The sequence below is a fragment of the Lathyrus oleraceus genome, chromosome 4, assembly GCF_024323335.1.
Source record: "Lathyrus oleraceus cultivar Zhongwan6 chromosome 4, CAAS_Psat_ZW6_1.0, whole genome shotgun sequence".
Classification (NCBI taxonomy): Eukaryota; Viridiplantae; Streptophyta; class Magnoliopsida; order Fabales; family Fabaceae; genus Lathyrus; species Lathyrus oleraceus.
In genome coordinates this window covers 31125127-31150478 of record NC_066582.1, presented here as the reverse complement: position 1 = coordinate 31150478, position 25352 = coordinate 31125127, and the positions used below count along the sequence as shown (strand labels likewise).

General features: G+C 36.8%; 3 protein-coding genes and 1 pseudogene across 3 annotated transcripts; 1 reads left to right on the top strand and 3 right to left on the bottom strand.

The window, feature by feature from the left end:
• Window positions 1–437: 437 nt before the first annotated feature.
• On the bottom strand, window positions 438–1920 carry LOC127138598 (plant intracellular Ras-group-related LRR protein 6). The gene is made up of 2 exons (XM_051065082.1): window positions 1547–1920; window positions 438–1411 (listed from the first exon to the last, which is right to left on the bottom strand). The coding sequence occupies exons 1-2, from the start codon at window positions 1739–1741 to the stop codon at window positions 554–556; spliced, it is 1053 nt and encodes a 350-aa protein (XP_050921039.1). The 5' UTR covers window positions 1742–1920; the 3' UTR covers window positions 438–553.
• Window positions 1921–2845: 925 nt separating this feature from the next.
• On the bottom strand, window positions 2846–3412 carry LOC127135839 (uncharacterized). The gene has a single exon (XM_051062471.1). It carries the CDS (start codon window positions 3410–3412, stop codon window positions 2846–2848), a length of 567 nt encoding a protein of 188 aa, XP_050918428.1.
• A 2209-nt stretch (window positions 3413–5621) lies between these two features.
• On the top strand, window positions 5622–9663 carry LOC127138597 (choline monooxygenase, chloroplastic). The gene is made up of 10 exons (XM_051065080.1): window positions 5622–6056; window positions 7100–7145; window positions 7383–7518; window positions 7756–7830; window positions 7921–8133; window positions 8236–8331; window positions 8433–8554; window positions 8684–8777; window positions 9153–9203; window positions 9292–9663. The coding sequence occupies exons 1-10, from the start codon at window positions 5771–5773 to the stop codon at window positions 9427–9429; spliced, it is 1257 nt and encodes a 418-aa protein (XP_050921037.1). The 5' UTR covers window positions 5622–5770; the 3' UTR covers window positions 9430–9663.
• Window positions 9664–9871: 208 nt separating this feature from the next.
• On the bottom strand, window positions 9872–15863 carry LOC127135838 (calcium-transporting ATPase 8, plasma membrane-type-like; annotated as a pseudogene).
• Between the last annotated feature and the right edge of the window lie 9489 nt (window positions 15864–25352).

Genomic DNA, 25352 nt, shown 5'->3' with positions numbered 1-25352 from the left:
CTGTTGGATAGAAAGTGGTTTGGTTATCCATGACATGGAACGACATATTCTAAAGGAACTGCAAAATGCCAGACTCAAGGATCTGGTTCGAGTTGACAGTAACTAGAACTAGCCAGTGCTGAATCCTTGGATTACGTTGGTTCATAAATTTAAAGCCTTATTTCCTCCTAGTAATATGTACGGGAAAACAAGCTAATGATAGCAGGTAATGGCAGTCATGGTGTTTCAATTAAATACATGTGTAGTCGGTTGGATGAGGTTGATAAAGATGGAGAAAATGATATTTGGAAGCACACCTGGAATATCAAAGTTCAAGAGTGTATCAAGTCGTTTGTTTGGTTGTTATGGCATGATCGCTTATTAACTAATCATCAAGAGTATAAAAGGCTTGGGAAGCACACATAGTGGTGGCGTCATATTTCTCACATTCCACAAAATTGAAGCACACGTTTATATTTCATTATTTTCAACAAGATATAACATTTTATTTCCATATCAAAAAAGTGCAACCTAGTTGTTTAAAGCAATAGTCTAAAAAAAGCAAAATTTCCCTTCAATGGCTAAAGTAATTACGACCGGAGAAGAGACGACGCGGCGAAAACATCCCCGTGGAACGAGGAGAAGCAAGAGTTTCGATAGATCTATCATCATCAGAGACGATGAAAGCTTCACGTTCTTCACGTGGTGCATTTCTGACATTGAAGGTTCCATACTTAACCAAACGTCCAACCCATGACTTCTTCTTAGTAGGACTCTTAGTCGGACTCTGATGGCCAGCGTTCATCTTGTTACCGAGATACTCCTTCACCGCGTGCAAACCAAGCTCCACGACTTCCGGTGGTGGTGAAACGAGAGGGTTCCCTTCCACACTCAGCTTTTGAAGCTTACTGAGACAACCAATGGAGTCCGGCAAGGACTTGATCTTGTTGTAGCTGATGTCGAGTTCGACGAGAGACAATAGAAGTCCTATGGAGTATGGAATTGACTCCAAGAAATGAAAATTCTGACTCAGGTTTAGGGTTTCAAGGTTGATGAGATTCTCGAGATCTTCTGGGAGAGACCTGAGACAGTTGAGACGTGCGTCTAGAACTTTCAGAGATGTGAGATAAGAGATGGAGTGTGGAAAGAAGAGAAGTTTGTTGGAGTTGATGGACAGTTTCTTGAGGTTTATTAGCTCAAACCCTAGGTTCTCTGGTAACTGAATCAACTTGTTGAAATTTAAGTTCAAATCTTCTAGGGCTCTGCAATTCTCAATCGTTTTAGGGAGGTGTTGGATGAGGTTGCCGGAGGCATTCAGAAGCTTGAGCTTTGAGAGGCAGCCAATGGAGTTTGGGAGAGTTCTGAGCTGGTTTGAGTGCACATCCAACGCCACCATGTTCACCAATCTCGCCGTCAATGATTCCGGAATATTCTGTGTCATGATAACATAGATAATAATAAATAAATAAAATTAATTAGAATATACATTTTGTACATAGATAAAAAAAATTATTTTTCAGAGATGTTTATGTTACCGAACATAATATTAAGAAAAGTAAAGAAAAACCTGAATATTGTTGTTGGATAGGTCTAACTTGCAAATGGAAGCTAAATTGAGAGAAGGGTTGGGAAGAGAATCCAAGGACATGCCACTCAAGTTAACTATTTCAAGCCTCTCAGTTTCCTCAATCAAATTCGAATTATTACTATATGTTGTCCTCTCCACCGGTTGCTGTAACCGTTGTTGCTGTTCGTACATCATCTTTGCACAACTATATGATGATGACGGTGTTGTTGTTGTTGTTGTTGTTTAAGGTTCATGTAATATGAGAGGTTGATGATGAAGGACGAGAGTGAGATGAGAGAAAAGAGAGACAGTTTGTTTGGTTTATAAATGCGAAGTGAAGATCTGAGTGTATGGATGACAAGTAACGGCGAAGTGGGAGGGCCACTTGTTCTTGTTACGTTGTGTTGTGTTGTTTGTGTGACTGTCATCCAACTACCTTAGTACAGCAACCGTATATTTTGGCTTTGCTCGGTCATGTTCCTCTCTCCACTTAATGTTTTGATTAAGTCAACATCCCCTATCTTTTCTATTCTAACTAACAATAATGTATCCAACTTTTTAAACTAACTTTTAAATATTTTTACTAATACAACAGTAATTAGGAAAAAATGGGTTGTTTGGGTCATGTTTGTGGTCCAAATTATCACATTGATATTTTAATTATTTTTCTCCAATTATAATGATAAATAAATAATATAGATTTGACCCATCAATTTATATTATTTTATTTGAATTATATTATTATAATTATTTTTAATTGAATTGATTCAAAAATAATAATATTTAATATTAAGTTCTCCACTTTTCAAACAAATTGTTTTAGTGAGTTATGTCCTTTAAAATTAAGGAATCAATGTTGTCACATTATCATACTCCAAAGGTAAAGAAATAAGCAAAGAAAATTAAGGATTAAGGAATTAATAAGTTTCCACCATTAAAGATGCTCTACACTTTATCTCATTAAATGAGGTTGGCTACATAGATCATATTTTGTCATAATGTTCTAGTAAGGATCGCGTTTATATCCAAATCATTAATCTCTAGATCTTTCTTAAGAGCATCTTCTATGGTGAGAACTTAGAGCATCTTTAATAGGAGAAAATTTTTTGGTTGCTTATGTCATATTTTATGGGTCCAAGTTGCCACATTGCATTTAAGCAATCTCTAAGCAATTTCAACTTTTTTTTGGATCAATAATTTTTTTTATTCCAACACATACAAATACAACCAATCCTCTACGGATGCACGTAAGGAGAATCCCATGACTAAGGAACTAAACAAACCAAGACAAACCCCAAATTAACATATACATATATTAGTTGTATCAATATGAGCTCTAAGTTTGGTACTCAAGCAACATCTCATGATAGTTGTATAAGTGATGTGATCTTTAATGGTATCCTTCATCTTCTTGTTTGAGAAATCCATGTCATTTCTTGCTCTCCATATGTTGTACATAGTTCCAGCAACTGCAATTTTCAAGATTTGTCTTCTCCAACCTTTCTTCTGTGTTTCACAGCTCAACCATTTAACTTCATATGTCCATCTTTTTGGAGCCCTGTTATATCCAAGTTGTTTCATGATTTTTGTCCATATTGCCCCTGTGGTTTGGCACTCGAAGAAAACATGATCAATATTCTCATTTTCCTGACATAACATACATTTCTCATCTGTATGAATTCTAAAACGAGTCAGTTTATCCTTTGTAGGCAGTCGACCCAATAGAGCAAGCCAAAGCACAAACAAAGTCTGGGGTCTAGCATGATTTGAGAAGAAAATTTTCCTCCAAGTAACTTGCTCCTTCTCTCCACATAGCTCGGTGTACATTGTTGCAGCTTTGTATCTTTTGTGTTGTTCCACAATCATCTAATATCTACTCTGTTGCATCAGGCCTCTGCATTTCATGATTTTGTTAAGTATCCAAGAGATGTTTTAAGACTCTCCCTAGTGCATAATGTCGTTCCCTTTTAAATAGTATGCATCCACCTATTTTATCCACATCTTGTCTGCTTTCGACTGTAAGTTCCAAAGCAACTTGATCAACGTGGCTTTATTTCACACTGCTAAGTCTGTTAGATTAATGCCTCCTGAACTTCTTAGCTTACAAATTTTCTCCCAGGATATAAGGGTTTTCCTACAACTACTGTCTCTCCCACTACAAAGGAAAGTCCTATAAATGGATTCCATTTGTTTGACTACTTTCTTTGGCATGGGAAACACATGCATCTAGTAGGCAGTCATAACAAATAAAACACTTTTAACCAATTAACATCGGCATGCATAGCTCAAAAGCTTGACAGTCCAATATCTGATTTTATTCATTATCTTATCAATCAAAGGCTTGCATTGATAAATACTCAACTTCCTGCTAGAGAGTGTAACCCCTAAATATTTAAAGGGGGGTTTTCCTGTTGTGAACCACATAGTGTGCATGATTTTCTTTTGCTCATGATCAACCACACCACCAAAGTATAACTTGCATTTGCTAGGATTTGCTTTGAGGCCTATAGCTTCAGAGAATTTTTTGAACTCCTCCATCATGATATAAATAGAAGTATAATCTCCATTAGTAAACACTATTAGTGAAGGAAAATTATGATCCAAAATGCAGTGGAAATTAAATATTTTTCCTTTAGTGATCCTTAAAAATGGGCATGATCAGTGATAGAAACTGTAACCTCTTGTGGCGATTGAAACCTTTTATGCAAATCTAAGAAGTGATCACGAGCGTTGAATAGTGACAACGCCTCTACTCAGTCCACACGAACAGATTCCTTCAGTCTCAGTGCTAGCTGCTACGAATGAAGGCTTTGAGTGTGTGTGTGTGTGTGTGTGTGTGTGTGTGTGTGTGTGTGTGTGTGTGTGTGTGTGTGTGAGAGAGAGAGAGAGAGAGAGAGAGAGAGAGAGAGAGAGAGAGAGAGAGAGAGAGAGACGAAATTTCATCAAATGAAATGCTTCTGCACAAGGGTTCTATTTATAGAACCACTTGTGTGGGCTGCAAGCTAAAAAGCTCACTTAAGTGTATGTGGCCCATATCTTATGGTATACCAAAAATCACTTAAGTGCATGGTACATTACTGTAAGACCCCAATTTTGACCCTAAGATCCCTCATGCAATTCCATCATAAGCATTAGCATTGGGATCATACCTTGACATCCTCCTTACCCCTCTTTCATTGGGTTTGTTTGGGAGAGATCACCAAGCACTTTGTAATTGTATCATACTTGTATATTATCATTTTACTAACCAAAATACCAAAAATATGTCTTTGCATTTGCCTAACTCTTTTGCAGGTAGAGCATGACCACCATTGATTCATCAAGTTCATATCTAGGGTTTAAGACCCTCATGACAAAGAGCACAACCATGAATTGATTCAAGAATGGTTATAAGCATCATATATGAGTTCCATTGATTCCTACATGTTATATTGATCAAGTTTTCTTCAGGAGTTTGAGGGTGATTTGCCTTGGAAACCCTAGTTTGACTGGGTATCTTGAGTAACTTCTCCAACAAGCTATCTCACCAATTGATCAAATTTCTCAAGGGACACTTTAAAATTCATCATGTTATGCATATATGATCTACCATGAGCCAAAAAAAGTCAAGAGAATTGAAAGTTAGCAAGTTAGTTGATGGTGGTTGGCCAGATGAATTCATCTGATCAAAATTGGGTCTCCCTAGACCCTATCTCCTACAATTTTCACCATATGAAAATGATTTCAAAAGCAAAGTTACTCTAAATGACATTCCAAACAACTTTTATATTGAGACCTAGAACTTACACCACCATTTCTAGATCCCATTGTATTATTTGATAATCTTAATACAATCCTATTGTCCCGCAATTCAATACTCAATGCTCGCACAAATCATATTAAACTTGATATACGTAAGAAGATGAAAATTTAACATGTTACAAACTTCTTCCAACTTGCAGACACTCTCACAACTTCCTACTTAGCATAGCAATGGAGTTAAAATATGTAATTCCATCCTAAAATAAAGAATTACATCAATGACACGCATCTATTTAGTTAAATTAAGCATAAAATTTAAAATTATTTTCATAAATGGTAAACTATTAACTTTTTATTAGATGGGAGCGGACATATCAATTAAGCTCGTGAGAAAATGCCAACAAAAAAAGTTACTAACAATTTGATCACCAGAACAAAACTGCAGTGTTTGTTTATGTTTATAGAAAGACACGGCAAACAAGAATGCTTATACAAATGGCGATGATCATTCAAGTCAAACCCTTTTTCCCAAATCTCCGAAACGAAAAATCTCAAAACCACCTTAATTTTCCCAACAAACATTCATCAAACCTCATTTGTTCTTCTCTTACCAGTTCAGATTCGGTTCTATCTCACAGACTAGCTCACCACTTCAATCCAAAGATTCCCATAGAAAAAGCCGTTACACCTCCATCATCATGGTATACTGATCACTCTTTCTTCCACCTTGAACTCGATCGCGTCTTCTACAGAGGCTGGCAAGCTGTGGGTCAGTTAAAGTTTCAAACTTTTTTCCTTTTTCGGTATTTTGATTCTGCTTTCTTGTTCCTGCCGGAAACAAATTCATGATGTTGGATTTCAACTCAATAGTTAGTTTCATTGGTTTAGAACATGAAATTATTCATTTGATTTTATTTTGTATGTTTGTTGTCTGGTGAGATACCTTTGTAGGAAAGAAATACAATAGCTGATAATATGAATCTAAGGCACATATTTGGTAAACAACTTAATTAAGCAATTTTTATCATATAAAGGTCCATGTATAAGTCACTTCTATACAAAAAATTTAAAAGTGTATGTTTGGTTCTGCGGTGAAAAAAATTGATTTTGAGTGAAATGATTATGTAAAGTTGATTCTGGTTAAAAGTGAGTTGAATGTAAAGTGATTTATGTTTGGATTAACTTTATGCAAAATTGAATAGAACAGTGAATTTTAATGTAAAAATCACGTTTAAATTCAAAAATTACAAATTCTAGCTTCAAATAGAATCAATTCTAAAGGCAGAATCAATTCTAGTTTATAAGAACCAATCACCTCAAAATCATTCCAAAATCAATTCTACACCTCTAGAATTGTTTTTGACTATTCCAAAAGCTAAACCGAACATACACAAAGTCAGATTATTTTCATATAAGTTATAAGTTGTTTTCTATAAGCAATTTTATAGAGCTTATGGAAATAAGCTAGTAACAACTTATGAACATGTCATAAGCTCTCCCAAGCAGTCTCACATTTGGTCATGCATGTAGATAAACTCACTTAAGTCAATTCAAAAAGACTCTGAATGTATATGACATGAGGGCTTATGGTAATTCATTACTTAACTTTTGATTAATTATACTTCATATGTATTCAGTGGCCTGTGTTAAGTCCATTGCTAAGTACTATTCTGCTTTTGTTCATGCTAAATTCTGATGTTGTCTCTGATAGATTAACTAAACTAATCCGCGCGTTTTGAATTTTTCTCTCTTACATTACAATTTGTCTTGAAGATTTTTTGACGGCCGGAAATTTTCAATTTCGTTTATCAGGGTCGACAGAGCAGATAAAGGATCCCGGTGATTTTTTCACGGGAAGGTGTATTTTTTTGACATAATACATGATCCACATATTTGTCTCCAATAGAAGTAGTACATTGATTTGATTCCAAGTTTTCTGTGTATTTACATATGTTGTTAACGTTGCTGTCTAATTGCAGCTCCATTTGGTTCTTGAAAGGGGAAATGATATTTATGTGTGACATTAATTTGTGTACTCTTATTTATTTTCTTTTCTTCCAAATTTCTGAACCACGTGGAGGATTAAATATTGCAGACTAGGTGATGTGGAATTCGTGGTATGTCGTGATGACACTGGGAACGTCCAGGCCTTCTACAATGTTTGTCGCCATCATGCCTCTATTCTTGCTTCTGGAAGTGGACAAAAGTCCTGCTTTGTCTGCCCTTACCACGTGAGTTTAATTACAACCTTAAGTATGCGTTTAAGCAATATTTTGATTCTCTTTTTCTATGAAGACCCTTCTTTTTTATGTTATGGTCCTTGTGAGGTTGAAGACACAAATGTCAAGCTTTCCTTCATGATAATGGCTGTTACCATGATCTGATCCTTTCTCGTTTTAGGCTTCTATTTACACTACCTTTTTTCTTGTTTCGGAAACTTCAATGCAAAAAGACTATTATTTTTGCAGGGCTGGACATATGGATTAAACGGAACGCTTCTTAAGGCAAATAGGATATCAGGAATGCGAGATTTCAACGTAAATGTAAGCCATCTATTTTATAATAAGTTAACTATAAATGTATAACTCACATAAGGAAAAAGGTTGGCTGATTTCTCTTACCATGAAGGATAGGATTTTGGTCTTATACCTATCAAAGTAGCTACCTGGGGGCCTTTTGTCCTTCTCAATTTCAAAAAGGAGAATCTTACTCAAAAGGAAGTTGATAGTCATAATGTAGCAACAGAATGGCTTGGTAGCTCGTCCGAAATACTGAGTACCAATGGAGTTGATTCTTCGTTAAGTTATGTATGTAGACGCGAATACACCATTGAATGCAATTGGAAGGTACGACCTCTCGGCTTACCTTATATTTATTATTGTCATTTTTCTTTATATGATTCATGGATGTGCTTAGAATTTGGTGGTTTTGGGTCTTCTTTTTTGTAGGTGTTCTGCGATAACTACTTAGACGGTGGCTATCATGTACCATATGCGCATAAAGACCTAGCATCCGGTCTTAATCTCGATTCCTATTCTACCACAGTATGCTTTTTACTGCTTCTCTTTTATAAAATCTCTTCAGTTTACCTTCTAATGCAATGTATAGTGTATATCATGACAAATTAAATCATGTTATGAGACAGTTGTTTGAAAGGGTTAGCATCCAAAGTTGTGAAGGCATGTCAGGGAAAAGCGAAGAGAATAATGATCGACTTGGAAGAAAAGCTATATATGCTTTCATTTACCCAAACTTCATGATTAATAGGTTCTTGCTTTATTATTTGTCGAACCTTTTTTTTTTAATTCATGCTCTTGCTAAAGTATTGGCATCTTACCGTAATTGTTTTGCAAATTAGCATGGTTTTATAACTTGGGGTGCTTACATGCTTGATAGGTATGGACCTTGGATGGACACCAATCTTGTACTTCCACTAGGAGCCAACAAATGTCGAGTGGTTTTTGACTACTATCTTGAACCCTCGCTACAGGTAAATTGTAGTTATCGCTAGGGTATGGAATATTAATTCATGCGAAGTTCAGTGGCCTGCTTTCATATTTTGAGTGACTCCATGAAAATACTATATTGGGAAAAAAAATTCTAATATGAGTTTGTAGGTTAGATCAAACTCAAATTCTAATATGATATCAGAGCCTATCTAAAATTCGTTGAGCCGCTAGCTTTTAAACCACTCGGATCACGCTTCAGATGTCTAGTCCTAGGCATCAGGGGTGTGTTAAGTGTCTCATTTTTTGAGTCAACTTCAAGAGTTACGACTTTAGAAATCAAATAGTTTAATACTTATTAGGACAATTAAGTCAATTCAAAAACCTTAGTGCCTGCTGGCTTCTCTTTTACTGAGCAGGGAGACAGAGATTTCATAGCGAAAAGTTTACAAGACAGTGAGAAAGTGCAGGTACAAACATTGATTTAGAACACTCGATTATAAATTTATCTCAAGTTGCAACATACCGATTGTAATGCATTTGGTTATTCGTGAGCAGATAGAAGATATTGTGTTGTGTGAAGGTGTTCAAAAGGGCCTCCAATCCCCAGCATATTCTGTCGGAAGATATGCTCCTAAAGTTGAGCAGGCCATGCACCATTTTCACTGTCTGCTGCATGAAAACCTGACAACATAAATCACATTGCACATGATGGATAATAAATTACCGCAGCAACCAATGTGCGGCTGTCTGAATTTGAAACCAATGCATGGTATGTAATTACTCTACCAAAGAGGATTTTATTTTAATTAAACATAATCTCAAAAGTTGATGTATATATCCATTACTGTAGGCTCGTTTAATTTGCAATAGTAAAAAGAAAGAAACTTAACTGAAAAAGTTAATTGGAATTATCATCCATTTCTAGCAGCTTTTCAAACTCATGACATTATAAATAAGCACTTGTCAAATTATAAACTACACTGTAAAAAAGAGACTGGCTGAAGTTCGTATCCTAAGCATGAAACAAATCATACATTGTCTGTTCAAAAAGAAACCTTTATCTACAACCAATTTTTCTCGTATCAGCCAAGTGCAGGTCATCTCCGATAAAAAAAAAGACGGCATGGAGAGAGTGAACCAGCAAAATTTATATACATGACTATTGAGAAGCTTAAGACTCCGTCTTTCTTTTAGTTCTTCCACGTCGAAATCTTCGAAAACAGTTACTCATAGGAGTTGCAGGTACTGGTATCAGTTTTCCAATCACGGCAAGAGGCCAGCTGCGAGCATTAGGAAGAATGTTATGAGCAAGATACATTATGCATTCAAGTGCATATGATAATCAACTAACCTGATAAATCCTATAACAACACATATGAGCCACTGTTTTAGTGAAATTTCCAAGAAATTCAATGATGACAATCTGAAAAAACAGTGAAAATGTTTATGGTAGTCTGTACTATTTCATAAATAAACTCAAACAACCACAGAGGACTTGTAACAAGACTCACCTGGATTACTATAGCTAATCCCACTATCCCCATAAATAGGTAGTTTTTCGTAACCCCCTTGAAAATGTTGAATTCATTAAATACCTGAAGTTTGGAAGAATATTTTCTGTCATTATTCAAAACAAAGAAACCAAATATGAAATGCAGTTTCCGAGGACTTACTCGACATAGAACAAATGCATTGAATATTATAGTATTCTTCACTTTGACTGCATAGGTGTTGATCTCGTGCCTTAGACTCAGTATGTTCCTACCTTCGAAATTGAGTATAAGCAAGACAGAAACTTGGTACATTGCCTGAAAAATGAAAACCGTGCCAACAACACTACCAGAGTGACTACAGGGGAAGATAAATTAGAAACAAAACTCACCTGTATTAGCAGATTCCTCCACATAATATTGTTACAAGAGGATCTCTGAAAAACAAACAAGATACAGTCAATTTCGTAACACAAAAAACGATTGAAGCTTCAAACTCCGTAGGTCCCTTTTTCACGAATTCATTAAGTGAACCTATGCAAATATGAAGAACTCGCTAAAAAAACCCGTAATCCAAAAAACCAATTCGAAATGAAAAAACAGAAGAAAAATAATTGACCTCCTGCCGACTGGGAGGTGATCTGTTGGTGATTCAGTCGCCAGAACTAGTGCTCCAAGAGTGTCCATGATTAGATTTACCCAAAGAAGCTGTTGACAAAGCAATAAAGAAAGAGTCATAAGGTTGGCCTTTTGCGACTGCGAGCAGAAACCAGTGAGATGGACAGAGAGCGAACCTGTACTGTATTTAGTGGGAGATCACCAGTGGAAAATGAAGCAATGGAAAATGAAGCAATGACGTTTATAACAAGAGCTGCTATATTGATTGTAAGCTGAAACTGGATAAATTTCTGAATATTTGCATACAAAGATTGCCCCCATTTAACAACCTGTATCTGTATCGGTCGAGAAAATTGAAAGGTATGCCAATTATGCTTCAAACAGCAATGCCATGAACAATTGTTCAGGAGGTGGATGTAAAAAACATGGATCATTACTAACAATTCAAACTCCCCCAAAATAAGAACTGAGGACTAACCTTCACAACAGAAGCAAAATTGTCAAGGAAACAAAACTTCCAAGTTTTCTCATTTACTTGTATCTCAAGGAAACAAAATTTTAACAAATGGTCATTTTATGTTATTTAAGATCTACACATATCTAAATAGAAGTCATCAATGACCCAACTCCAGCTTTTTGGCAAAGGCGCACTGCATCTTTGACACCAGGTCAACAAGGATCCTGCATTTCAACGCATAATTCACAAGGAATGGACTCTTCAAGAATGGTTATGGTTTCTAAAAAAGACGCCGACGACATTACAGTATTAATTCTGGAGGAAATACATACCTTCAGGCCAACGATAGCTAGCAAAACAAGATCGTCCTCTGGTAATGACCAGCGAGCAAGTTCTTCTTCGCAGGTTGGAATGTTTTCTGTTTCATCTAATAGTCTATATGCAATGGCAACACAAGGTAGACTATCAGCAGCCATATCTTCTATGACATTTCTCAAAACTGTCATCTGCAAGCCAATAAGTTTTCATCTAAAAGAACTCTCAAGAATCATTGATGATTTAGACTTGGAATCACAGTCGTATATATAACTATTTTCTCAAACCTTCTCTTCATCCATATCCACTGCGGAGAAGGTGTTCCCGTTTGTAATGCTACTCCGCCTCTCTTTTTGTCTGAGTTGAACAGAAAGACATGTATGATTGATGATTCTGATCTGGCAGCCTCAAAATCCATCCCAAGCTGAGATTAATATAATAGTTAAAAACTATTCGTGGAGACATAAAGCTCCGTGAAACGAAGGAAAAATCGAAGCTTAAAACCAGACCTGAAATCCCCAATGTAACATCGCCTTTTCTGTTGGTGATCCAGAAACCTCAACACCATTGCCTCACAGGCAGAAAGCCTCCTCACCTGCATTGAATGTGTTTTATTAAACTGAGCTTCACAATTAAAATCAATGAAAGTGCAAACAACACAAACGTACCAAAGCTTTATCTGCCATCATTTTTTTCATCTAGTACGCAAGTCTATAAAGTGATTGACAGAAAAAGTGTTAATATGGAGGAATAAGATTTGGAAGAAATAAAAAAGTAAAAAGTAAAACTCGAAGTTCAGATTTAATTTCGTAAGACTTACGTTAAGGTAACTGCTAAAGGAAGTCCTTCAGGTACTGCAACAACTACAATGGTGACCTTCATATTCATGGATTCACAATCATCTCAAATATTGAATTCAAATCCTATGAAAATTACGAGCATTTATCTATATATCATAGATTGATCACGCGCATACCGCAATAGTGGTTATCTTAACTACTCCGTTAATAGCATCACCGACCGAGGTCTTTTCCGCTATAAATTAAACACTTCCATCTGGATTCTTAGTGTGTCCGGGAAAATATCTATAGAGACAAACACTTACGATCTTGCTCTCCCCGGTCATACTCGATTCATCAATTGCAAGAGAGTGACCGGTGATCAAAATTCCATTGGCGGGAACCTAGAATCATCGGTTAAAAACTAAACATTTAGAACCAAAAACAATCATTAGGGACGATGAGAAAAAGTTTCGAAAGATAAACTCAAGTATCTACCTGGTTACCGATATTGAGTGGTATAACATCACCTACAACAACATCATATATAGAGATCTCGACTCTTCTTCCATCTCTAATAACCTTTTCAACCAAAATCAAAACATAATAAGTTTAAAAATATGATAAATTCATAGTGATGATAAACTAAAAATGTAGATAAGCCAGAAAAAAAATACACACAAACCGGAAAATGTATGTTTCTTTTTCGCTCATTTAAGTTTTGAAACTGAAAAGACCGTTTGTAATTGGTTACGGCTACAAAAAAAAAGGAGGAGTAACAAAAGCTGATAATGTGAGAATCGCTAGATATATAATTATTGTGACGACATGGAAAAAGTTGATACCAAGACCAAAAATTAATACCTGTAACAGAAATAACAAGAATAACTGCAAAAACAATGCTTCCTCCGTCATACCATCCTTCCTTAATACCCTGAAACAGAAAAATAATTGATCGGCACAAAGCATGTAGGGTTATATTTTAGGATAGAATATTTCATTCTTGCCTTTCTCTTTCCTTTTCTAAACTCATTATTTTGTTAAGCTTTTGTTTCTAGAGATACCTTGTAACTCAAGAAAACTCCTGGTCTCACCTCAGATTTTATCCCTAGAGCTAATGAAGCCACGGCAGCTACCATTAAAACAATCAAGGTCAGATCCTTGCAAGCATCCCAGATAAAAATCTATTGAAGGCAACCAAAAACAACGACATAAGTATAATACTCGAATTAAAGAGGATCGTCAAATAATCAACATTCGCCGAAGTTTACCAAAACGTTTTGTCCTTTCTTTCGAGGGTAGTTGTTGGAACCAAATGCATTCCTTCGGTTTAGCAAGTCAGCATCATCGCCTTTAGCCCCCTTTTTTAAATTTGTTTTCAACAAGTTTGACAACCGTACAACCTTATAAATTCAGAAGAAACATGTGTATATTTATGAAGTTATGATACTAATTAAGAAAGTTGTTTTTGGCACACTTACCCCTCATATTCCTTCAGAGCATTAGTATCATGCTCTCTTGAGATTGAAGACAGTTTCTCTTGCCCAATGGAAAATGCTTCATTGGAGCTTGAAGGAAGTACCTAATCATAACAGTTTAAAGTGTTAGTTCATTAATACTGGAAAAGTGAAGAAGACATAAAATTGTACCGAAATTTCGAGTATGTTAAGAAATTTTAGCTCTCACTGTTTGTGTTCTTCGCAGCTTCCTTGAAACGATATGGGCGTGGTAGAGAAAAATAATCAACAAGTCAGTGTGTACGTAGCAAGTGTAACATGAGCAATAATAATAAATAAAATCAACCGAAAGAACCAAACTCGAATAGCTCGTATATGAACTATAATCCTCCTCAGTATTTGCTTCCTCTCCTCTTCTTTCTTCAAGTCCAAGGTGTAACGAAATCAACGAGAAGCGTTTAGCACAAGTGCAGCTTGCTAGAAAAACAAAAGTAGAGATTCACAATGCTCAAAATAGTACCAAAGATTCCAAAACTTGAGCGAATTGGTATATATATATATATATATATATATATATATATATATATATATATATATATATATATATATATATATATATATATATATATATATATATATATATATATATATATTTGGATTTAAAAAAATAAAAAATTATTGAACATATTTATATAAATATAACAACAATACATACAATAAAAATCAAACAATCCACAACTCTATATTTTTAGTGAGAAAATCAAACAATACATACCTTATAGTGGAGAAATCAAATTCTAGAGTCTTTGTCAATAAATAAAATAAAAATTAAATAATAATAAAAACAAGTTAGAAGTTTAACCTTAATAAAATTAAAAATATTACCTTTTGAATAAAGAATAAGAAGAAAAATGATTGAAGGGAGAAAGAAGAAGAAGAAAATGGTGGAGAAAGAAGAAGAGTAAAGGTAGAAAATAAAAAGTGAAAAGAGATTTATGAAAACTGAGAATGTGTGGGGAAGAGCAAACCTGCCTAGTGAAAATTACGCCACAAACTTATCATGTGAAAATCACGTCACAAGTGTTAGCGTGTCATAAATTTGTCAAATGAAAATCACACCATAAATTTAGGCAGGTGAAAATCACGCCACAAACATTAAAGTTGTCAATTCAATCAATCAACATTTCTCACTCAATTTTTTTTAATTTTTTAATTTTGGTTAGCAACGTGAAATAAATGTCAAATTAATTTTTTGAAAATTTTACAATTCCCCCGTTTGAAAACCTGACGTTTATTATTTTATTCACACAATAATTTTTAATATGCATTCACTCATTTTTCATGTTTTTCAATTTTTTTCAAAAACAAGTGGTATGATTCGACTCAACAGAAACCCTTCAATCGAATCACAAAAAGAAAAATACAAGGGAAACACTACTGCTCAATTTGATTTGAATCACACATTTCCCATATTTGAATCAAATTCAAAAAATTTCAAAACTCTTGAGTGTGATTCGACTCATACAACACACATGATTCGAATCATATCGTGTCAAGTCACTCGTTTTTAGCGTGTCCTTTGGTTTTCCCTCTTCCACTCATTCCATCTCATTAAATAATTTCATTTTAAATTACTCACATCATTCCATAAATACACTCATCATTCATTTTAGAAATTAACATTATATCAAAATCCAGGTCATTTTTCACTTCATTTTTCATCTTCATTATCATTCATCTACCCATTCTTTCATCCTTTATCAACATGAGTTCAAACCAACCAACAATTAAGTTCTTATTTAAAAAAAATGGAAAAGAAAAGTAACATCCTCCATTCCTCTTCCTCCCATTTCGAAAAAGGCAAGATCAAACGTTCAAGCAAGTAGGAAATATATGAAGCAAGGTTTTCCAAAAATTCGAATCCAAACAAAAATACGCATCTACTCAGGAGTTATCTTTCATCTGCTAGAAGGTCACTTACTTGGTACCTGATGACAAGCTCAAGAGGCATGTAAAATAGTTTCTTAACAAACCTGTTAAGGCTAAGAATTTTCTGAATAAGTCTGTTGAAACTAAGATAATGGATAGTTTTCTGAAACCATTAGAGCAACACAATTTGTTGAAGTTTATTGGGATGAATAGAAAATATAATCCAAATCATGTCAAAGCATTCTATTGCAATCTCAAAGTAACCAGTATTGGTCTTGAAAGCGTCTTTTGTAATCAAGTGATTAAGTTTACGTTAGATGACTTCAAACATCGTTTTGGTTTAGATTCAAAAGGAAATGAAATGTATATTTTGAATTCATCTGACTTTGATAGAACTGAGTTTGTTAATAGTATCTCCAAGTTTGTTTTTACGGATCATCTAAACTTAACTGATTTTCATATTAGTCAAGTCAAATTTGAAATGAGAATATTGCATTGGATTGTTATGAAATTTTTGTATAGGAAACCCTACAATTAGGCAAGAGCTGATGACCACGATTTATACCTCATGTAGGTTCTTCTGATAAATGTTCTGTGTGATTGGGTCAAGTTCATTCTAAGAAGGATTGAGAACTATAGAACTTCTCCAAAGAGATCAGTGTTATTTTCTTCCTTCATTCAGTTCATTTTGGACATGGATGGCATTTCCTCTATTGATGAATAATTGGTTAAAACACCAAAGTTGATTTGTGTTCCTTTGGATTGGTTGCATTATGTTAAACAACAATGGAGTATTCAAGTTATTTTGGTACAAAAGGGACACATGTGCGACACGATGTTCTAGCATGTGTGTAACATCTGGCCCTTGGCCAGCAGGTCAATGTTGTTGCATTTTTGGAGCGAATTTCTGGTTGAGATTCAATCATATTTGTTTATATATTTTAGCAATATGTTTGTGTGATTTGTTTGACAATTGTTTGAATTTGAATTTGAATTTGAACTAAAAACAAATCATATCTTTTGTTGGAGACTTTTGTGGATCAAATCCAATCCAATTATATTAGCTATAATTTTGGACGAAATCAAATCAAATGCCCATTGGAAAAATCCCAGAAGAAGCGTTGATATTTAAGGAAACTCAAATCCCATGTTTGAGGGTGTGCATGTATTGAAGATTCGTGTGTTAGGATTTATCCTTTGAGTCTTTGTTTTTGTTGTTAATTGTGCACCATTTTTTGGCTGCATTCATATTTAAAGTCATAGAGTTTGGTTTGTTTATCTGAGTTATAAATTCAACATTGAATCATTATCTTTATTGTTGTTGAACACTAGGGTTAGTAATTGGGATAAAATGAGAGGGCTATCATATTTAGTGGGAGTCCTAAATAGAAATACACTAAGGGTAGAATTAAGAACATGAGCATTAAGCAATAGGCTTGTTCATCTAAGACATTTTGTACTGATTCTATTAAAGAAAGGATTTCCTTTCTTGGGTAGAGTGTGTAACACCCCAATAAAATAAAATAATTATTTAAATTTAAGTTAATAGTATATTATTAATTTAATTTAATAATTGGATTATTTTATTATTGGAATAAAATAAATTGGAAAATATATAAGTTGGAATTAAGGAAAAAGTCCCATTTGGAGTAAAAAGGTTTCTACGTGAAAAACAGAGAAAAATCGAGAAGAGGAGAAAGGAGCTGAAGAGCAAAGGTTGAAGAACGGAAAGGCTTGCAGCTCAAAGATTCGCCGGATTGTTAAGGTAAGGGGGGTTTATCGTCGATTAATGGGTATTATGGGATAATATGTAATGGGTAGTGAGAAACCGTTGAATCGACCCTAATTGGGATTTGGAATGCTGAAAATTTGTGATGAATAGGTTGAGTGAAAACCGTAATCAAATTGATAATTGTGTGCGTAATCAAACCGATAAATTGGTGATGAATGGCGACGAGTAAGTTTGAGTGGGAAGGGTCTGGAATGGGCACATGAGATCCCTGCCCAAAGAAAACGCGTCTGGTGAACTGTCATGTTCGCCTAGCGAACATAACCTTCGCCTAGCGAAGGAACGCGCCTCAACCTCGCCCCAGCGAGATTGAGAGGTTTTGCTACTGTAATGTTCGCTGTGGACTCGCTGGAGCTTCGCCTGGCGAGTGAGTGCTAGCTGTGTTTTTCACCAAAACAGAATGAGTTCGCTATTACCTTCGCCTTGAGCTCGCCTAGCGAATTAATTTACCAATTTCCTGGAGCTGTTCGCCTTGAGCTCGCCTAGCGAACCAGAGCTTCGCCACTGCCTCACCTAGCGAGCAAGGCAGAAGAAGTGTTTATACATGTGTTGCTGAGGTGTTTCATACATGTGTTGAGGAAGTGTTTTATATATGTGTTGATGATGTGTTGATACATGTATTGATGATGTATGATGATATGCAAAATGTTGTGAATGTATATATTATGCATGTATTTGTGAATGGACTGTCGTATGGCTTAGAGTGTGAGCATATGTCCATTGTGAGTTGTTGTTGATGCTGCATTGCTAGATGATTAGTGTGCATGGCATAGCCTGTGGGGCTGTAGCTAATTCCCATTGTGAGGAATTGGTGAGTGAATCGTTGTGAATTGTTGTTGATGTTTGCATGCTAGATGATTAGCTTGCATAGTCTAGCCTTTGGGGCTGTAGCTAATTCCCATGGTGAGGAATTAGTGAGTGAGTCATTAGATCTCAATGAGTGGGACTAGTGAGCTTAGTAGCCGTATCCGGAGGGATCGGTGAGCTTGAACTATATGTTCAAGGATAGTCGGTACCGCATGTGTAGAGTCTCATTGCATAAAAATATGTATGGCGTATAATATGAATGGATGTGTTCCAATATTATACGTGTGTTGTGTTGTTGTTAAGTATGATTTGAGATTATACTGGTATTGTATATTGATGTTGAGAATGATGTTTAAGCCAATGAGCTATTACTGAATGTGTATTGCAATTAGGGTGATTGATGTGTTAATTACTTGGCATTACATGTTGTTTTATAATGCTTATTATATTGATTGAGGAACTCACCCTTACAACTATTTTTCAGGTAACGAGAAATGAGTTGAGTAGAAGCGAATGCTTGGAGTCTAGTGTAGTCTCCTTAGTGGGTCATGCTCTGATAGATGTAACATCGGGAGGGAACCTTTTTAATTATGTTGTTAAAGATTGTTGAACCAGTTTACATGTAGTATGTTACATGTTTTGATTAATTTGATCTCTATCCGCTGCGTAATTGTGCAAATACTTTATATTTAAATTAAATAAAAGAGCATGATTGTTATATTGTTTAAATGGTGTGGAATGTTTGTGTGACACCCTTGGTGCACTATTACTCTGATTATATGTTTATTATTTTAATTAATTTTTGGGGTATTTTAGAAGGGTGTTACATTAGTGGTATCAGAGCATAGTCGGTCGTGTCGAGTCGTAATTATTCTGTTTTCCCTGTACGGGATAGGAGTTGTGTAACCCTATCAGTACTTATTGTTTTAGTTGTTGGGTTTTCAGAATAGGGATGGCTGGAAGAGGCAGAGATGATGCTGCGATTGCTGAGGCTCTGGGTATGCTGGCTGGAGTACTTGGAGGGAATCCAAATGTTATAGGAATGGGAGCTGCTCGTCAACTGAGTGAGTTCCAGAAGAACAATCCTCCAATGTTCAAGGGAGCATACGATCCAGATGGTGCTCAGAAGTGGTTGAAGGAGATCGAGAGGATCTTCAGAGTAACTGAGTGTGCTGATAACCAGAAGGTCAGGTTCGGTACACATATGCTGTCAGAGGAAGCTGATGATTGGTGGGTTGCTACCCGCACTGAGTTGGAATCTGCTGGGAATACTGAGATCACTTGGGCTGTGTTCAGGGAAAGGCTCCTGAGAAAGTATTTTCCAGAAGATGTCAGAGGAAAGAAAGAGATAGAGTTTTTGGAATTGAAGCAGGGTAACAGGTCGGTTACTGAGTATGCTGCGAAGTTCACCGAGCTGTCAAAGTACTATACTCCCTATAATGAGGCTGCTGGAGAATTTTCGAAATGTGTGAAGTTTGAGAACGGGTTGCGTCCTGAGATCAAACAAGCTATTGGATATCAGAGGATCAGGGTGTTTTCTGACTTGGTTGACTGTTGCAGAATTTTTGAACAGGATTCCAAGGCTAGAGCAGAAAGCTATCAGCAGAGGGTTGATAGGAAGGGTAAGAATCAGATGGATCGTGGAAAACCGTATGCAGCTGGCAAAGGTTTTCAGAAGCAGAGTGGCATGAAGAGGCCTAGTGGGGGAGACTCTAGTGCTCCTGCTAAGTGTTACAGATGTGGTCGGGCTGGACATCGTGTTCATGAGTGTACCAGTGCTGAGATGAAGTGTTTCAAGTGTGGAAAAGGTGGTCATTTGGCTGCAGAGTGCCGGTTGAAGACTGTGACTTGTTTCAACTGTGGAGAGTTGGGTCATATCAGTCCACAGTGTCCTAAGCCGAAGAAGGAGAACCAGTCAGGAGGCAAGGTCTTTGCTTTATCGGGTTCTGAGACTTCTGCAGATGATCGTTTGATCAGAGGTACATGTTATATTAATGGCTTTCCTCTTGTAGCTATTATTGACACCGGTGCTACTCATTCCTTTATATCTTTGGATTGTGCTGTGAAACTTAAGTTAGAGATATCTGAGATGTTGGGTAGTATGGTGATTGATACTCCTGCGAAGGGTTCAGTGACTACTACTTCAGTTTGTTTGAGTTGTCCTTTGAGTATTTTTGGTAGAGACTTTGGGATAGACCTTGTGTGTCTTCCGTTAGTGCAGATTGATGTTATCTTGGGTATGAACTGGTTGGTGTTTAACCGAGTTTCTATTAATTGTTGTGATAAGACTGTGATATTTCCTGAGATTGAGGAGGGAAAGAGTTTGTTTCTATCAGCAAGGCAAGTGAATGAGGAAGTAGCTGATGGGGCAGAGTTGTTTATGCTGTTGGCAACTTTAGAGGCTAAAGATAAACTAGTGATTCGTGATCTAGCAGTGGTGTGTGACTTTCCTGATGTGTTTCCGGAAGAAGTGAATGAGTTACCGCCAGAGCGTGAAGTTGAGTTCTCGATTGATTTGGTACCTGGTACTAGACCGATATCGATGGCTCCGTACCGTATGTCTGCTGTTGAGTTAACTGAATTGAAGAGTCAGTTGGAAGATCTGTTGGATAAGAAGTTTATTCGTCCGAGTGTGTCACCGTGGGGTGCACCAGTGTTGTTGGTTAAGAAGAAAGAAGGTACTATGAGGTTGTGTGTGGACTACAGGCAACTGAATAAAGTGACGATCAAGAATCGGTATCCTTTGCCGAGGATTGATGATTTGATGGATCAGTTGGTTGGTGCGAGTGTGTTCAGCAAGATAGATTTGAGATCTGGGTATCATCAGATACGTGTGAAAACTGAGGATATTCAGAAGACTGCTTTCAGAACAAGGTATGGACACTATGAGTATTCGGTGATGCCTTTTGGTGTGACTAATGCGCCTGGAGTATTCATGGAGTATATGAATAGGATTTTCCATCCGTACCTAGATCAGTTTGTTGTGGTGTTTATTGATGACATTTTGGTGTATTCGAAATCTGAAGAAGAGCATGCTGAGCATTTGAGAGTGGTTTTAGAAGTTCTACGAGAAAAGAAGTTATTTGCTAAACTCTCTAAATGTGAATTTTGGTTAGAAGAGGTTAGTTTTCTTGGTCATGTAATTTCAAGAGGTGGTGTTGCTGTTGATCCTTCTAAGATAGAAGCGGTATCTAAGTGGGAAGCTCCGAAGTCAGTTTCTGAGATAAGAAGTTTTCTTGGACTTGCAGGTTATTATAGGAAGTTCATTGAGGGATTTTCTAAGTTGGTGTTACCGTTGACGATGTTGACTAGAAAGGGGCAAGCGTTTGTTTGGGACTCAAAATGTGAGGAAGGTTTCCAAGAGTTAAAGAGAAGGTTGACTACTGCTCCTATTTTGACGTTACCGAGTTCGTCGGAACCATTTGAAGTTTACTGTGATGCTTCATTGTTGGGTTTGGGTGGTGTGTTAATGCAGAATAAGCAGGTTATAGCTTATGCTTCGAGACAGCTGAGGGTTCATGAAAGGAACTATCCGACGCACGATTTAGAGTTGGCAGCTGTAGTGTTTGTTTTGAAGTTGTGGAGGCATTACTTGTATGGATCAATATTTGAGGTTTTCAGTGACCATAAGAGTTTAAAGTATTTGTTTGATCAGAAAGAGCTGAATATGAGACAGAGGAGATGGTTAGAATTTCTGAAGGATTATGACTTTGGTTTGAATTACCATCCGGGTAAAGCAAACGTAGTGGCTGATGCATTGAGTCGGAAATCATTACATATGTCTATGTTAATGGTTAAGGAATTGGATTTGATTGAGCAGTTTAGAGACTTGAGTTTGGTGTGTGAGAGTACTCACAATAGTGTTAAACTGGGAATGTTGAAGTTAACGAGTGGTATTTTGGATGAGATTAGAGAGGGTCAGAAATCCGATGTGCTTTTGGTTGATAAGTTGACTTTAGTGAATCAAGGTCAAGGTGGTGAATTCAGAGTTGATGAGAATGGTGTTTTGAAATTTGGTAATCGGGTGTGTATTCCGGATGTTGCCGAACTTAAGAAGAGTATTCTGGAGGAAGGACATCGTAGTGGATTGAGTATTCATCCTGGAGCTACGAAGATGTATCATGATTTGAAGAAGTTATTTTGGTGGCCGAGGATGAAGAAAGAAATTGCGAGTTTTGTTTATTCCTGTTTGACTTGTCAGAAGTCAAAGATTGAGCATCAGAAGCCGTCTGGGCTAATGCAACCGTTGGCTATTCCAGAGTGGAAGTGGGATAGTATCAGTATGGATTTTGTTTCTGGTTTGCCGAGGACAAATAAGAATTTTGAAGCCATTTGGGTGATTGTTGACAGATTGACAAAATCGGCTCATTTCATTCCGATCAGAATGGATTATCCGTTAGAGAGATTAGCCGAGTTGTATATTGAGAAGATTGTAAGCTTGCATGGTATTCCGTCTAGTATTGTTTCGGACAGAGATCCTAGATTTACATCGAAGTTCTGGGAAGGTTTGCAGAGGGCTTTGGGAACTAAGCTGAGATTGAGTTCTGCATATCATCCGCAGACTGATGGTCAGACTGAGAGGACGATTCAGTCATTAGAAGATCTTTTGAGAGCTTGTGTTTTGGAAAAGGGAGGTGCTTGGGATTGTTATTTACCTTTGATTGAGTTTACCTACAACAATAGTTTTCATTCGAGCATTGGTATGGCACCGTTTGAAGCTTTGTATGGTAGGAGATGTCGGACACCTTTATGTTGGTATGAGTCCGGTGAGGGCGCTGTGGTTGGACCGGAGATTGTTCAACAAACTACGGAAAAGATTAAGATGATTCAGGAGAAGATGAGAATTGCTCAGAGTCGTCAGAAGAGTTATCATGATAAGAGGAGGAAGTCACTTGAGTTCCAAGAGGGAGATCATGTGTTTCTTCGTGTTACTCCGGTAACTGGTGTTGGTCGAGCTTTGAAGTCGAAGAAGTTGACACCGCGATTTATTGGTCCTTATCAGATTTTGGAGAGGATAGGGGAGGTAGCCTATCGTGTCGCTTTACCGCCGTCGCTTGCAAATTTGCATGAGGTTTTTCATGTGTCTCAGTTGAGGAGGTACATTCATGATCCGTCGCATGTAGTCCAAGTAGATGATGTACAGGTGAGAGATAACCTGACTGTTGAGACATCACCTATGAGGATCGAGGATCGAGAGTTGAAGCAGTTGCGGGGTAAAGAGATTGCCTTGGTGAAGGTAGCTTGGGGAGGACCAGCAGGTGGCAATGTGACTTGGGAACTGGAGAGTAAGATGAGGGAGTCTTATCCAGAGTTGTTCACTTGAGGTACGTTTTCGAGGACGAAAACTCTTTTAGTGGGGGAGAGTTGTAACACCCCAATAAAATAAAATAATTATTTAAATTTAAGTTAATAGTATATTATTAATTTAATTTAATAATTGGATTATTTTATTATTGGAATAAAATAAATTGGAAAATATATAAGTTGGAATTAAGGAAAAAGTCCCATTTGGAGTAAAAAGGTTTCTACGTGAAAAACAGAGAAAAATCGAGAAGAGGAGAAAGGAGCTGAAGAGCAAAGGTTGAAGAACGGAAAGGCTTGCAGCTCAAAGATTCGCCGGATTGTTAAGGTAAGGGGGGTTTATCGTCGATTAATGGGTATTATGGGATAATATGTAATGGGTAGTGAGAAACCGTTGAATCGACCCTAATTGGGATTTGGAATGCTGAAAATTTGTGATGAATAGGTTGAGTGAAAACCGTAATCAAATTGATAATTGTGTGTGTAATCAAACCGATAAATTGGTGATGAATGGCGACGAGTAAGTTTGAGTGGGAAGGGTCTGGAATGGGCACATGAGATCCCTGCCCAAAGAAAACGCGTCTGGTGAACTGTCATGTTCGCCTAGCGAACATAACCTTCGCCTAGCGAAGGAACGCGCCTCAACCTCGCCCCAGCGAGATTGAGAGGTTTTGCTACTGTAATGTTCGCTGTGGACTCGCTGGAGCTTCGCCTAGCGAGTGAGTGCTAGCTGTGTTTTTCACCAAAACAGAATGAGTTCGCTATTACCTTCGCCTTGAGCTCGCCTAGCGAATTAATTTACCAATTTCCTGGAGCTGTTCGCCTTGAGCTCGCCTAGCGAACCAGAGCTTCACCACTGCCTCGCCTAGCGAGCAAGGCAGAAGAAGTGTTTATACATGTGTTGCTGAGGTGTTTCATACATGTGTTGAGGAAGTGTTTTATATATGTGTTGATGATGTGTTGATACATGTATTGATGATGTATGATGATATGCAAAATGTTGTGAATGTATATATTATGCATGTATTTGTGAATGGACTGTCGTATGGCTTAGAGTGTGAGCATATGTCCATTGTGAGTTGTTGTTGATGCTGCATTGCTAGATGATTAGTGTGCATGGCATAGCCTGTGGGGCTGTAGCTAATTCCCATTGTGAGGAATTGGTGAGTGAATCGTTGTGAATTGTTGTTGATGTTTGCATGCTAGATGATTAGCTTGCATAGTCTAGCCTTTGGGGCTGTAGCTAATTCCCATGGTGAGGAATTAGTGAGTGAGTCATTAGATCTCAATGAGTGGGACTAGTGAGCTTAGTAGCCGTATCCGGAGGGATCGGTGAGCTTGAACTATATGTTCAAGGATAGTCGGTACCGCATGTGTAGAGTCTCATTGCATAAAAATATGTATGGCGTATAATATGAATGGATGTGTTCCAATATTATACGTGTGTTGTGTTGTTGTTAAGTATGATTTGAGATTATACTGGTATTGTATATTGATGTTGAGAATGATGTTTAAGCCAATGAGCTATTACTGAATGTGTATTGCAATTAGGGTGATTGATGTGTTAATTACTTGGCATTACATGTTGTTTTATAATGCTTATTATATTGATTGAGGAACTCACCCTTACAACTATTTTTCAGGTAACGAGAAATGAGTTGAGTAGAAGCGAAT